This window comes from Garra rufa, chromosome 3 (assembly GCF_049309525.1).
Source record: "Garra rufa chromosome 3, GarRuf1.0, whole genome shotgun sequence".
NCBI lineage: Eukaryota > Metazoa > Chordata > Actinopteri > Cypriniformes > Cyprinidae > Garra > Garra rufa.
Window position 1 is genome coordinate 64,761,198 of NC_133363.1, and position 13,051 is coordinate 64,774,248.

Here is a 13,051-nt window from a genome sequence, read left to right on the forward strand (position 1 = left end):
AGATGTTCCTACACTTGGAGTGGAGTTAAACTGTGGCAAATTCATTTGAATGAGTCTGATTTAGAAAGACACACACCTCTCAGAAAAGATCTAACAGCTGAAAATGCAGATCAGAGCAAAAACCCAAGATAACTGCCTGTAGAGCTCAGTGACAGACTTGAGTTTTGGCATAAAAGAAAAATCAATTATTTTAACCCATACAAAATATTTTTGGCTATTGCTACTAATAAACCCGTGCTACTTAAGACTGGTTTTGTGCTCCAGAGTCACATTTGAGTATTTATTACAGAAAAGGTAATACAAAATTGCTTGTTTTTCCTCAAACTAATGAGCAGATACTTTGCAAAAGATATTAATTAAATTAAATTCTGAGAATTTAATCAGAAATTTTGTTATTAACCAACAAACATACAGTCAAACCAAAATTCTGACCTTGGGCCACAAAACTAGTCATAAGGGTAAATTATTCAAAATTTAGATTTAAACATCGTCTGAAAGCTTTCTATTGATGTATGGTTTGTTAGGATAAGACAATATTTGGCCTGAAATACAACTATAGCAGTCAACATTTAAAGTGGATCAAAAAAAAAAAAAGTTAAAGTTCTCCTAAAACAAGAACAGGTATAATTTTTGGTTCCAGGACAAATTTGCTGAAAGTTTTTGATCCACTTCAAATGTTGACTATTTGAAATATGGAAGCTGAGGGTGCCGAAAAAAAAATTAAATATTGTGAAAATCACCTTTAAATGAAGTTCTAAGCAATGCATATTAACAATCAAAAATGACATTTGGATTTATTTACATTAGGACATTTACTGAATATCTTCCTAAGGATTTTTGACAAGAAAAAAAAAAAACAATTTAAAAAAATAAAACAAAATAATTTTGACCCATTCAACATATTTTTGGCCATTGCTACAAACATACCTGTGTTGCTTGTGCTCCAGGATCCCAATTTATTCATACACCTTTTACATTTCTCACATTATCAGTTCATTCATGAAAGTTTGGAGAATGGTAATAAAATAGAAGTATAATGTGTCTATGAACCACTGTGATTACTGCCTACTTAACCTGAGTCTAGTTAAATAAGATTGATTTATACTTTACCTTAAAGATCAGAAGGTCAAATCTCTTCTGGAAGTCCAAATAATGACGTTTTACCAGTGGTGTGCCTCAGGGTTCGGTGCGCAGCCCACTGTTCTTCTGGATGTAAAGAACCTCACTGTGAGAAAAACAACATGCAGCTCTGTCTATCTTCTTATCCTCACAACCACACCTCCTCTCAGATCACATCCCAGCCTGTCCTACCGACATCTCGGCCTACATCAAACACACCACTTTTAGTGAAAATCTGTGAGGACTGATCTCAGTCGGTTCACTACATCAAACACATCACTTATGGCAAAGAGGCAAATAAAAGTATGTAAAAATGCAAATATAAATACATAAACCCCAACAGTTAAATAAACCAAAAATAAAGTCAATTATTTCACTAAATGTAAGTCAATTTAAAAATATATACACATTTAAAAGTAAATGCTTTCCTGTTGATATTCATTGGTTCCAGGAGTACTTGCTTGTGTTTTCCTTATTTGTATGTTGCTTTGGATAAACCACCTGCTTAATGAATGGATGTAAATGTAGTGAATCCATCAGGCGCATCAGCGTCTCTAAGTCTGTTCTTAATGATCATTTGCATCCAAAACCTGCAGTCCTTTTCCAACAAGATGATGGAGCTGGTGGAGACACTGGTGCACAATATTTCATTTATAAATCTTACAGATGAACTGCAGAGGTTTGGTCAGAATAAAGTCAGAATATTTCAAGAATAAAGTCAGAATATAACGACAATAAAGTAGGAATATTATGAGAATAAAGTCAGAATATAACGACAATAAAGTAGGAATATTATGAGAATAAAGTCAGAATATAACGACAATAAAGTAGGAATATTATGAGAATAAAGTCAGAATATAACGACAATAAAGTAGGAATATGAGAATAAAGTCAGAATATTACGAGAATAAAGTCGGAAATTACGAGAATAAAGTCGGAAATTACGAGAATAAAGTCTGAATATTATGAGAATAAAGTCAGAATATAACGACAATAAAGTAGGAATATTATGAGAATAAAGTCAGAATATAACGACAATAAAGTAGGAATATTATGAGAATAAAGTCAGAATATAACGAGGATAAAGTCAGAATATTACGAGAATAAAGTCGGAAATTACGAGAATAAAGTCTGAATATTATGAGAATAAAGTCAGAATATTATGAGAATAAAGTCGGAAATTACGAGAATAAAGTCGGAATATTACGACAATAAAGTAGGAATATTATGAGAATAAAGTTAGAATATAACGACAATAAAGTAGGAATATTATGAGAATAAAGTTAGAATATAACGACAATAAAGTAGGAATATTACGAGAATAAAGTCAGAATATTACGAGAATAAAGTCAGAATATTACGAGAATAAAGTCGGAAATTACGAGAATAAAGTCTGAATATTATGAGAATAAAGTCAGAATATTACGAGAATAAAGTCCGAATATTACAAGAATAAAGTCAGAATATTACAAGAATAAAGTCGAAATATTACGAGAATAAAGTCAGAATATTACGAGAATAAAGTCAGAATATAACGAGAATAAAGTCAGAATATTACGAGAATAAAGTCAGAATATTACAAGAATAAAGTCAGAATATTACAAGAATAAATTCGAAATATTACGAGAATAAAGTCAGAATATTACGAGAATAAAGTCAGAATATAACGAGAATAAAGTCAGAATATTATGAGACTAAAGTAGGAATATTATGAGAATAACACGGAATGTTTCAAGATTAAAGTCAGAATATTATGAGAATAAAGTCAGAATATTACGAGAATAAAGTCAGAATATTACGAGAATAAAGTCGAAATATTACGAGAATAAAGTCAGAATATTACAAGAATAAATTCGAAATATTACGAGAATAAAGTCAGAATATTACAAGAATAAATTCGAAATATTACGAGAATAAAGTCGAAATATTACGAGAATAAAGTCGAAATATTACGAGAATAAAGTCGAAATATTACGAGAATAAAGTCGAAATATTACGAGAATAAAGTCAGAATATTACAAGAATAAATTCGAAATATTACGAGAATAAAGTCAGAATATTACGAGAATAAAGTCAGAATATAACGAGAATAAAGTCAGAATATTACGAGAATAAATTCGAAATATTACGAGAATAAAGTCAGAATATTACGAGAATAAAGTCAGAATATAACGAGAATAAAGTCAGAATATTACGAGAATAAAGTCAGAATATTACAAGAATAAAGTCAGAATATTACAAGAATAAATTCGAAATATTACGAGAATAAAGTCAGAATATTACGAGAATAAAGTCAGAATATAACGAGAATAAAGTCAGAATATTACGAGAATAAAGTCAGAATATTACAAGAATAAAGTCAGAATATTACAAGAATAAATTCGAAATATTACGAGAATAAAGTCAGAATATAACGAGAATAAAGTCAGAATATTATGAGACTAAAGTAGGAATATTATGAGAATAACACGGAATGTTTCAAGATTAAAGTCAGAATATTATGAGAATAAAGTCAGAATATTACGAGAATAAAGTCAGAATATTACGAGAATAAAGTCGAAATATTACGAGAATAAAGTCAGAATATTACGAGAATAAAGTCGGAATATTACGAGAATAAAGTCAGAATATTACGAGAATAAAGTCAGAATATTACGAGAATAAAGTCGGAATATTACGAGAATAAAGTCGGAATATTACGAGAATAAAGTCGGAATATTACGAGAATAAAGTCGAAATATTACGAGAATAAAGTCAGAATATTACGAGAATAAAGTCGGAATATTTCGAGAATAAAGTCAGAAAATTTCGAGAATAAAGTCAGAATATTTCGAGAATTAAGTCGGAATATTTCGAGAATTAAGTCGGAATATTACGAGAATAAAGTCGGAATATTTCTAGAATAAAGTCGGAATATTTCTAGAATAAAGTCAGAATATTACGAGAATAAAGTCAGAATATTTAGAGAATAAAGTCAGAATATTTAGAGAATAAAGTCAGAATATTTCTAGAATAAAGTAGGAATATTACAAGATTAAAGTTGAAATATCACGAGATCAAAGTTGGAATATCAGGAGAATAGTCGAAAAACCAACAAATCACAATCACTGGGTGGCTGGTGCGCTACAAATAATGAATGAAAGATGTTAAATATTATGTCCAAACATTTACCGTATTACAGTGAATAAAACGGCTTGTGAATAGTCTACCTCAGAAATATTCTCCAAACATTGATTTAACTCTTGTAATTATTATTTTTTTTTTTTTAATGTAAATGCCGTTGTAGGTTTGAAACAACATGGAGAGTAACAATTCATTTTCATCAATTTAAAAATGAAATAGAAATGGAAGATGAATTATTACTGGATAAAAAAAATGCCTCTTTTCATTTTAGAAAAGCAGCAAATGTCACCTAAATCCAGTCAAATGTAAAGACCATCAATCACTTCACACACCTTCTGACAAAACGCTTGACATGAAGGAAAACCTTCACCCAAAAATAAGGCTAAAATCAGAACCATACAAGTTAAATTTCACTTAACTTTTATTAAAAAAAAAAAAAGAAAGAAAACGAAACCATTTTTGATTGAACAATACAAGACTACCAATCCAGAATGAGCAAAAAGTACTAAATGAAAAAAAAAAAAAAAAAAGTTTGTGTATGTTTACAATGTGTGTGTGTGTGTTTATATCCCCTCGCATTAGAAAAACAGAAAAAGCACAAAGTGAATCATTAGATACTAACATAAAAGCACATCGCCGTCAAACACAGCGCGTCTATTCATAAACGAACAGGAGCGACGTGTGCGAGAGAAACAGAGAGAGATGACCTGGAGGAGCTGAGGAATGAGTGTCACGTAACGCTCATAAAACACCAACACTACGTTACAGCTACCGTTTAGAAAAGCGTTCGCGCGCACACGCACACCTGAGAGATGCCATTCGAACAAACGCTGGGAAATCCAAAGGAAATGCAGACGAGTGAGGGGTCCGTCCATTCGCTGATATGAAAACCACTATTCTACAGCACACATCAGCGCTGGCCGACGCTATTTACACCAAACACAGTGTGTGTGCGTGTGTGTGGGCAGTCAGAGGACTGTGGGAGACTGTTTTGGCAGTGTGTGTGTAAGTGTGTCATCTAATGTCGCCTCTTCTTCTTGCTGCTGGGAGGCGGAGCTGACGAACGGCCTTTCCTCTTCCTGTTTGAGGTCTCCTCTACATCCTCATACTGACTCTCACGATCAGCTGACGGAAGGAAATAAAAGGCAGTTATAAAAGACCGATCACTGCACTGTGTAGTGTGCTATAGGTATAAAAAACATTCAAAATACACATTTAAGTTATATTTTAATGCATTCTATTTGTTCACTTACAAGACATATTTTTTCTTAAAATGAGTTTGTTTCTCCACTTTAGCAGCACTTACATACACCAAAACTTAAGTTTTGTTTTTAACTATATTCTGAAGTGTTTTTTTTTTTACTGAGGAGTTTGTTCATATGCAATTCGCCTAATTTTGTTACTGCGCTTTACTGATCTGCATCTGTAGATTTCAATTACAATACAGAGCCCGTATTCACAAAACATTTTATCTTACCACTAAGAGTTCTCCTAAATTGCAGTAAAAGTTTTTAGCTGAGAGTTCTCTCTTAAAACCTATTCCTAAAGCTGCTGAGACAAACTTTTACTAAGGAATAGAGACAAGTCTTAAGCTAAGAGTAAGGACGGGGGTTGACCTCATTACTATGGATGATGTCAGCATGCTCATTAACTATGCACACAGTGATTGGCTGATAGTGTCTGTCAGAGATTTGTTCACAGAAATAATGTAGAGCGCAAAATAATGTTGCCATATTCAACTATTTTTTTTTTTTTAAATGTTGCCACATTCAAATAAGTATATAAATATTAAACAAGTATTTGTTCTGCTGATTGTAGCCTTTTACATGTGCGCTTCTCATAACAATTAGCTGACATGCATATAAACAGCCTTTTTATTAACACAACAGAATAATCATGGCTGAAAGTAAGATATGCAAACGTATAAGAAAACTGAACTGGACACAAGAACAGCTAACCTAACTTGTTAATGAAAACAAGGATATAATCCAATTTTCAAGGACAATTTAGAGTTGGCATACCCCCCGAAACCAAAAAGGTTGTGTGGGAAAGCATGTGTGCAAATAAATGTTTAAGTTCTGAGGCAGATTGGCAGCAACAGCCATTTTAGGATAGCTGGCATTTGGTCTTAGTGACTTAGGAGTCCTCTTCACTGTTCCTAATGTTTCACAGATTCAGGAGCTACTTTAAGCGCTAAAATGGTTTGTGAAATAATCAGAACGAAAATGTAGGAGTCCTAAAAGCCCGTTATTTTTAAGATTTTCTCCTAATCTGCAAGTTATGAGCTACTTTTAGCCTTAAGATGTTTTGTGAACACGGGCCCAGATCTTTAAAAGTTCTCTCTTAAAATAAGTTTGTATCTCCATTTCAGCAGCACTTACTTAATGTCTACCCCATTCACCTGGAGCGTCTTGCCTTAATATACCAAAACCTCCAGGAAGTGCCATTGTTTTGGATTGAAACAGCAGCACGTCAGATTAATGTGGAATTTTGTTTCATCTCACCTTTCCTGGCTTCCTCCTCCAGCTCGTCCCAGTCTTTGCCGCTCTCCTCCTCGCTGCCCAGAGATGCGCTGTAATCTGTAATCAACAATCAGACAATTAACAACAAAAACACTTCAAATTAAGCTATTTCATTTTATGTGAAAATTAAAACATCATCGTGATCCATCACAAACTGCCTCCTGGGTAACACATCTGAGGATCAGCATTACCTGAGTCCTCTGTCTCTGAGGAGTAATCTTCATCACTGTCCTCCTCTTCCTCCTCCTCCTCATCTGCCGAGGGGTTAAACGTCTCATCCTCTATCTCGGACTCGGAGTCTTCCTCCGCGCCGCTTCCCTGAGACACACAAACACCACGACGTTAATGTCAGATTAATTAGGATCAGGTGAATATTTAATAACTGATTTCAGATGCTTGCTTTGGGTTAAAAGCCATTGGGTCTGATAACAATTATGTATATTATTCATATTCACACACGCAAAAGAACTTCCCCCGAAAACTCTGGCTAATTCCCAACAACATGAATTAAAATTAGCGACTGTATAGCCAAGGTTAGCATGAAACACAAATGATTTTTCATCTATTACATAAATTAGAGAAATAAATATAATAATAAAATTTCATAAGGCCTTAATTTAATTGTTTAACTTTTAATAAATTGCTGTTTAATTGTGATTTCAATAAATCAGACATAAAAAAAACGCACTCTTTGTGTGAAATTATAACTATATGAAATGATATAAATGTATACATTTTCTGCCCCATAGACTTTAACCTCGAAATATAATAACTTTTTTTACTCGTAATTGTGACTTTATTTTCGAATGATTTCGTCTTTATTTTTTATACTTTTGACTTTATTCTCGGAACATTTCAACTTTTCGAAACATGACTTTATTCTCATAATGTCGACTTTATTTTTGAAATATGACTTTTTAAACATTTTAACTTTATGAGAATAAAGTGGAAATATTTCAAGAAAAGTTAAAATGTTTAAAAAGTCATTATTTCAAAAATAAAGTCGACATTAGGAGAATAAAGTGGAAATATTTCAAGAATAATGTCGACTTTATTTTATAAACATTTAGACTTCATTCTCATATTTCGACTTTATTCTAAAAAAAATTATGACTTTTTTGAAACATTTTAACTTAAGTTAAAATGTTTCAAAAAAGTCATAATTTTTTTAGAATAAAAGTCGAAATATGAGAATGAAGTCTAAATGTTTATAAAATTTTGACATATGACTAATATTTTGACTTTATTCTCGTAATTTCGATTTTATTCTCAAAACATTTAGTCTTTATTCTTATAGTTTGACTTTATTCTTGAAATATGACTTTATTCTCGTAAATTTCTACTTTATTTTGTAAACATTTCATCTTTATTTTTTATAATTTTATTTTCGAAACATTTCGACTTTATCTCTCGAAATTTCAATTTTATTCTCATAATTTCGAATTTATTCTCGAAACATCCCTTTATTTTTTATAATTGACTTTATTCTTGAAACATTGACTTTATTCGCGTAATTTTGATTTTATTCTCAAAACATTTAGTCTTTATTCTCGTAATTTTTGATAGGTTTACAGTAGGAATTTTACAAAAAATCTTCATGGAACATGATCTTTACTTAATCTCCTAATGATTTTTGACGTAAAAGAAAAATCAATAATTGACCCGTACAATGTATTTTTGGCTATTGCTACAAATATACCCCAGCGACTTAAGACTGGTTTTGTGCTCCGGGGTCACATATGTGCTAATCATATATTAAATGTATAGTACATCCAGAAACTTGGCACCACTGTCATTCAATTATTAATTCATAATGTACAGTTCTCATTTTTATTTACTAGCATTTGATCAACCCTATTTCATACTTTACTTGGTATTTGTAAAGCATCATAGATAAAGTTCAAATGTATTAAATGCAATCGCAAATAAACGCTCAGAAACAGCAATAAACAGAATTCAGTGGAATTTCCCTGAATTGAATTCCACTTCCTGTAATTCCAATTAAATTCCAACTCTGTTTCCTGTAATTGTTGTTGAATTCCAATTCCATTTCCTTCTTTGAATTGGAATTGTTGAGTTCATTCCCGACTTGACCCCAACCCTAGAACATACACCAAATGTAACCAGCCAAATTGGCTCGTGATTTGACAGCGTTACCCACCGCAGCTGATTTTTGGTTCATTTCAAACCCTGATAGTATCTTAACGATGCTAAAATAACAGAAGACACTGAGGTTGATCACAGCTAGACGTCTCACCTCACTCTCCGGATCGAGGAAGGACCAGCCGCCCTGCTCGAAAAAGCCCTCGGGATCATCCACAATGGTCTTCATGATCTTCGTCCAGTTCAAAGACTGGACGCCCTCTGTGTACTTGATGTCACACGAGCTGCACACAAAGACGTGACACACTCACTTACGCTGTAAACATCTCAACCAGAGCAAAGCGGGCGTCGCGCCAACTTACTTGAGCCACTCCTTGATGGGGTCTAGAGAGTTGACGGGAACGGCGTTGATCATGGTGACTTTCTTGTTGTAGTCTTTATAAACGATGACCACGTCGAAGTTCTTCAAGTGAAACTGGACTCGCTCGAAATGAACCAACTCCACCTCGTCGAGTGTCACCACGAACGGAGGCTGCGAGAGAGAGAGAGAGAGAGAGAGAAACGCTTCGTAAGGACGTCTGCACTACTGTATCAATTTATCAGCTGGCGAGGCACTCACCCACTCTGTGACGTTACTGAGAGCGCTGGACGTGGGCTGCAGCAGGCAGGTGCTCCTGTAGGGGGCGCCTTGGAACCTGAAACACAGAAACACGTGAACAACGTCAAACCAGTTTGAAACTACTTATAGAATCAATTTCCCGAAGCATCACGATTCTCTCTTTAACGATTGCGGATATTTCAAAATCGATTCTGAGCATGTGACGTGACTCGGCGGGCTTCATTGCACAGAATTTGCACTGTGAGACACACGCATTGATAGATATGCTTTCATTTACGCCGATTGGAATGGCGTACTATTAGACTTTTCAAATGACGTTTGTTCGTCCTAAATCTCGATTGCGGCTGCGGTTAAATGCACTTGCATTTGCGAATGCTTTTATACGAAATTGATGTACACACAGTCATTTATGTTTTCAGAGCAGGACGAAACTGATATATCGAAATAGATCTGAGCATTAGTTTGAAAGCTGCCACTGTCTACGATCTTATCAGTAATAATCAAACGGCAGTAATGCTGAGGAAAAAAGAAAAACCAATAACTATTGGTTTGTAAACTTTTGGATATTTAAAATAAGTGTTCTTTAAGTAAGTAATTGTTTTAACAAGTAGCCTGCTTATATAATTAAAAAAAAGCATTTTGCACAAAATAATTTTGATATAAAATGTTTATGAAAATGTAGCCATGTTTTGACTAAAAGTTTTAGTCATCTCAACTGTTTTAAGTTGTAGTCGACTAAATAAGATTTTAACTTTAAGCCAAAAAAAAAAAAAAAATGCAATTTTACATTTTGTTAAAATGTAAAGTTGTATAAATGTGCACAGGAGAAGAATTAATTGGGGAAAAAAAAAAAAAAAAAAAAAAAAAAAAATGTAGATCAAGAATCGTTCATTTTCTCATATTAGGGCTATTTGCACAGACTTTTCTTAACATTTTGTAACTCTCCCCTGATAAATTCCATGCTCCCTTGTGAAACATTTGCATTCTTTCTTAAAAGTTGTTCAACAAAGAAACTTTTTGCCAAAACTTGTTCTCAAAGTTTTGCGTTACCACAAGAAAAGCTGTGGTCGCTTGCAAAACGGTTGTATTTCCATAATAAACTGTGTTCACTTTAAAAAAAAAAAAAAAAAAGAATGTTTCCTCAAAATATTTGACGTTTTCAAAAAACGTTGCGCTACCTTGCCTAACATTTACATTTCATCAATGAACACAGAGTTTTTAATTAAACATGTTTAACATACACTACCGTTCAAAAGTTTGCGGTCAGTGAGACTTGTAAGTCTTTACAGAAGTCTCTTCTGCTCATCAAGGCTGTATTTATTTGATTAAAAATACAGAAAAAAACAGTAATATTGCAAAATGTTTTTACAAAACAAAATAATGTTTTTTTATTTGAACATACTTTAAAATAGAATTTATTCCTGTGATGAAAAGCTGAATTTTTATCAGCTGTTACTCCAGTCTTAAGTGTCACATGATCCTTCAGAAATCATTCTAATATGCTGATTTATTATTGGAATGATCAATGTTGGATAATATCAACAGTTGTGCTGACAAATATTTTTTGGAACCTGTGTTTTTTTTTTTTTTTCAGGATTCTTTCATGAATAACAAGTTAAAAAAGTACAGTGTTTATTCAAAATATAAATATTTTATAACAATGTAAATTATTAATTAACTTTTAATAAACTTTTAATTATTAACTTAATACATCCTTGGTGAATGAAAGTATCAATTTATTAAAAAAAAAGAAACAAAAATGTACTGACCCCAAACTTTTGAACGGTAGTGTAAGTGGGTTCGTTGTACCGTTTTGTTGTTATCAATTCAATTAATTGACGGCAATTCAAAAGTGAAAGTAAAATGCACACATGCATGTACAAGTTATTTAAAAGCAAGGAAAAGAGGGAAAACTAACTACCTCACTAACATTATATTTCCCACACACACACACTTTAAGTTCTTCTATTTTCCAAATGTAATAAGACTAATCCAACGAATTGAATCGTGAAATGCAAATGCATTTTTAGTAATGCAAAGAAACTTTGCAAATGATTTTAAACCCTCAAAATACACCTTTTTTGAGAAGAGATACACCCATTAAAAAAAGGGTAATTTTGACCTTGTTATATATGGAGTACCATTAGTTATAAAATACCTTTTGTAAAATTAGCTATTACTGTTTAGACATTTAATAAAATATATATTTAGCCTTTAACCACATCTCTCACTCTTTCAGGATTGAATTTCATTAATAAGCATCAAAATGTACAGAGTTTGTGTTCTAAAAAGTTTTATGTTCTCCCGCTCCCATGATAAACGTTGCGTTCACTTGCATTTCACCCGAGAAACTGGGCGTTATCTTTCCGAACTTTAAAGTTTTTCCTAATTAAGACTGCATAACTACTGCATTCCTTTCTTGCAAAAGTTTTGCATTCCTCTAACAAATGCTGTATTGCATTTATAAATTTATAAGGCATCACACAACGGTTGTTTTTCTGCATTTTGGTGAATTCAGAATAAATTTTAGCACACACATTGTGATTTGTTAAACATTCGTGCACAGATTTGATAAATCCCCGCACGGTTCGTGAATGAGAGCCATTGTTTTGATTGAAATGTGCATATGGGAACACACAAGCATGTTTGGAAGACATGACGGCGAGTAACTCACCCGAGATCTCTGAAAGGAACCTCAAACTCCAGCTCCTCCTTGGTGAGCGACTCCACCTTCTCGATGAAGTTCTTGAAGGCAGATTTGAGTTTGTGTCGCATCTCTCGCTCCATCTGTTCGGCGTAGAGGTCGTCGCGGTCGTGCATGTGCTGGTGTTTGCCCAAGTCTGTGGTGATCTCGCCCACCTCCGTGTAGAACTGCACGTCTGTGTGACGCTTCTTACCGAACATGATGGCGTTCTACGGCAGACAGACAGACAATTTGGTTAAACTCAGTCGGTGCACAGCGACAAACAGAAGAAATGAGTTCAGCTCGAAGCACACCTTCAGATGGAAGTGCAGAACGATGATCATCTCGCCGTCGCAGGGCTGGAAAATGGCGTGTTTGATGTTGTTGTACAGGATGTCGACTTTATCTCCACGTACTGACGTGAAACGGAAACCTGGAGAGACACCAAGAGAGTCACTCATTTGTAATTAATGCTCAACACAATTTTGGGTCAAACGCAGAAAAAAAAAAATACTAAGTTTTTGTAAAGGAACAAATTCGCAAATGTTTCAAGACCCTCAAAATATTTTTTTTCCCTCCTAATTTTTTCTACAATTACAATTTATAATTAACTTTTTTATTATCTATCGATTAACATCGTCAAAAAAAACAATATATTTAAAATATATTTCTTTCTGTCTTTCAAACACGTTTAGTACTGAATTTTGACGACAAACCACTGTAAAACTGAAAAATGAAAAACTGATCACTTCATGTAGGTTTCATAAATTAGGACTGTTCTTGAGTTATAAAGTCAACATGAAGTTAGTTCAGTAAACTGAATTAAATTCAACTAATTCCAATGGGATTAATACTGCTAATTCTCAGATTATATGTTCTTAT

General features: G+C 33.2%; 1 protein-coding gene across 1 annotated transcript in view; it reads right to left on the minus strand.

The window, feature by feature from the left end:
* Nucleotides 1–4,748: 4,748 nt before the first annotated feature.
* Nucleotides 4,749–13,051, minus strand: part of LOC141332307 (FACT complex subunit SPT16-like) — a 32,950-nt gene continuing 24,647 nt past the window's right edge. The window contains exons 17-24 of the mRNA XM_073837442.1: nucleotides 12,484–12,602; nucleotides 12,161–12,399; nucleotides 9,487–9,562; nucleotides 9,230–9,399; nucleotides 9,022–9,151; nucleotides 6,956–7,082; nucleotides 6,747–6,821; nucleotides 4,749–5,367 (exon numbers count right to left, since the gene is read on the minus strand). Coding sequence (XP_073693543.1) covers nucleotides 5,261–5,367; nucleotides 6,747–6,821; nucleotides 6,956–7,082; nucleotides 9,022–9,151; nucleotides 9,230–9,399; nucleotides 9,487–9,562; nucleotides 12,161–12,399; nucleotides 12,484–12,602 — 1,043 coding nt within the window. The 3' untranslated portion in view covers nucleotides 4,749–5,260. The remainder of the gene's footprint in view (nucleotides 5,368–6,746; nucleotides 6,822–6,955; nucleotides 7,083–9,021; nucleotides 9,152–9,229; nucleotides 9,400–9,486; nucleotides 9,563–12,160; nucleotides 12,400–12,483; nucleotides 12,603–13,051) is intronic.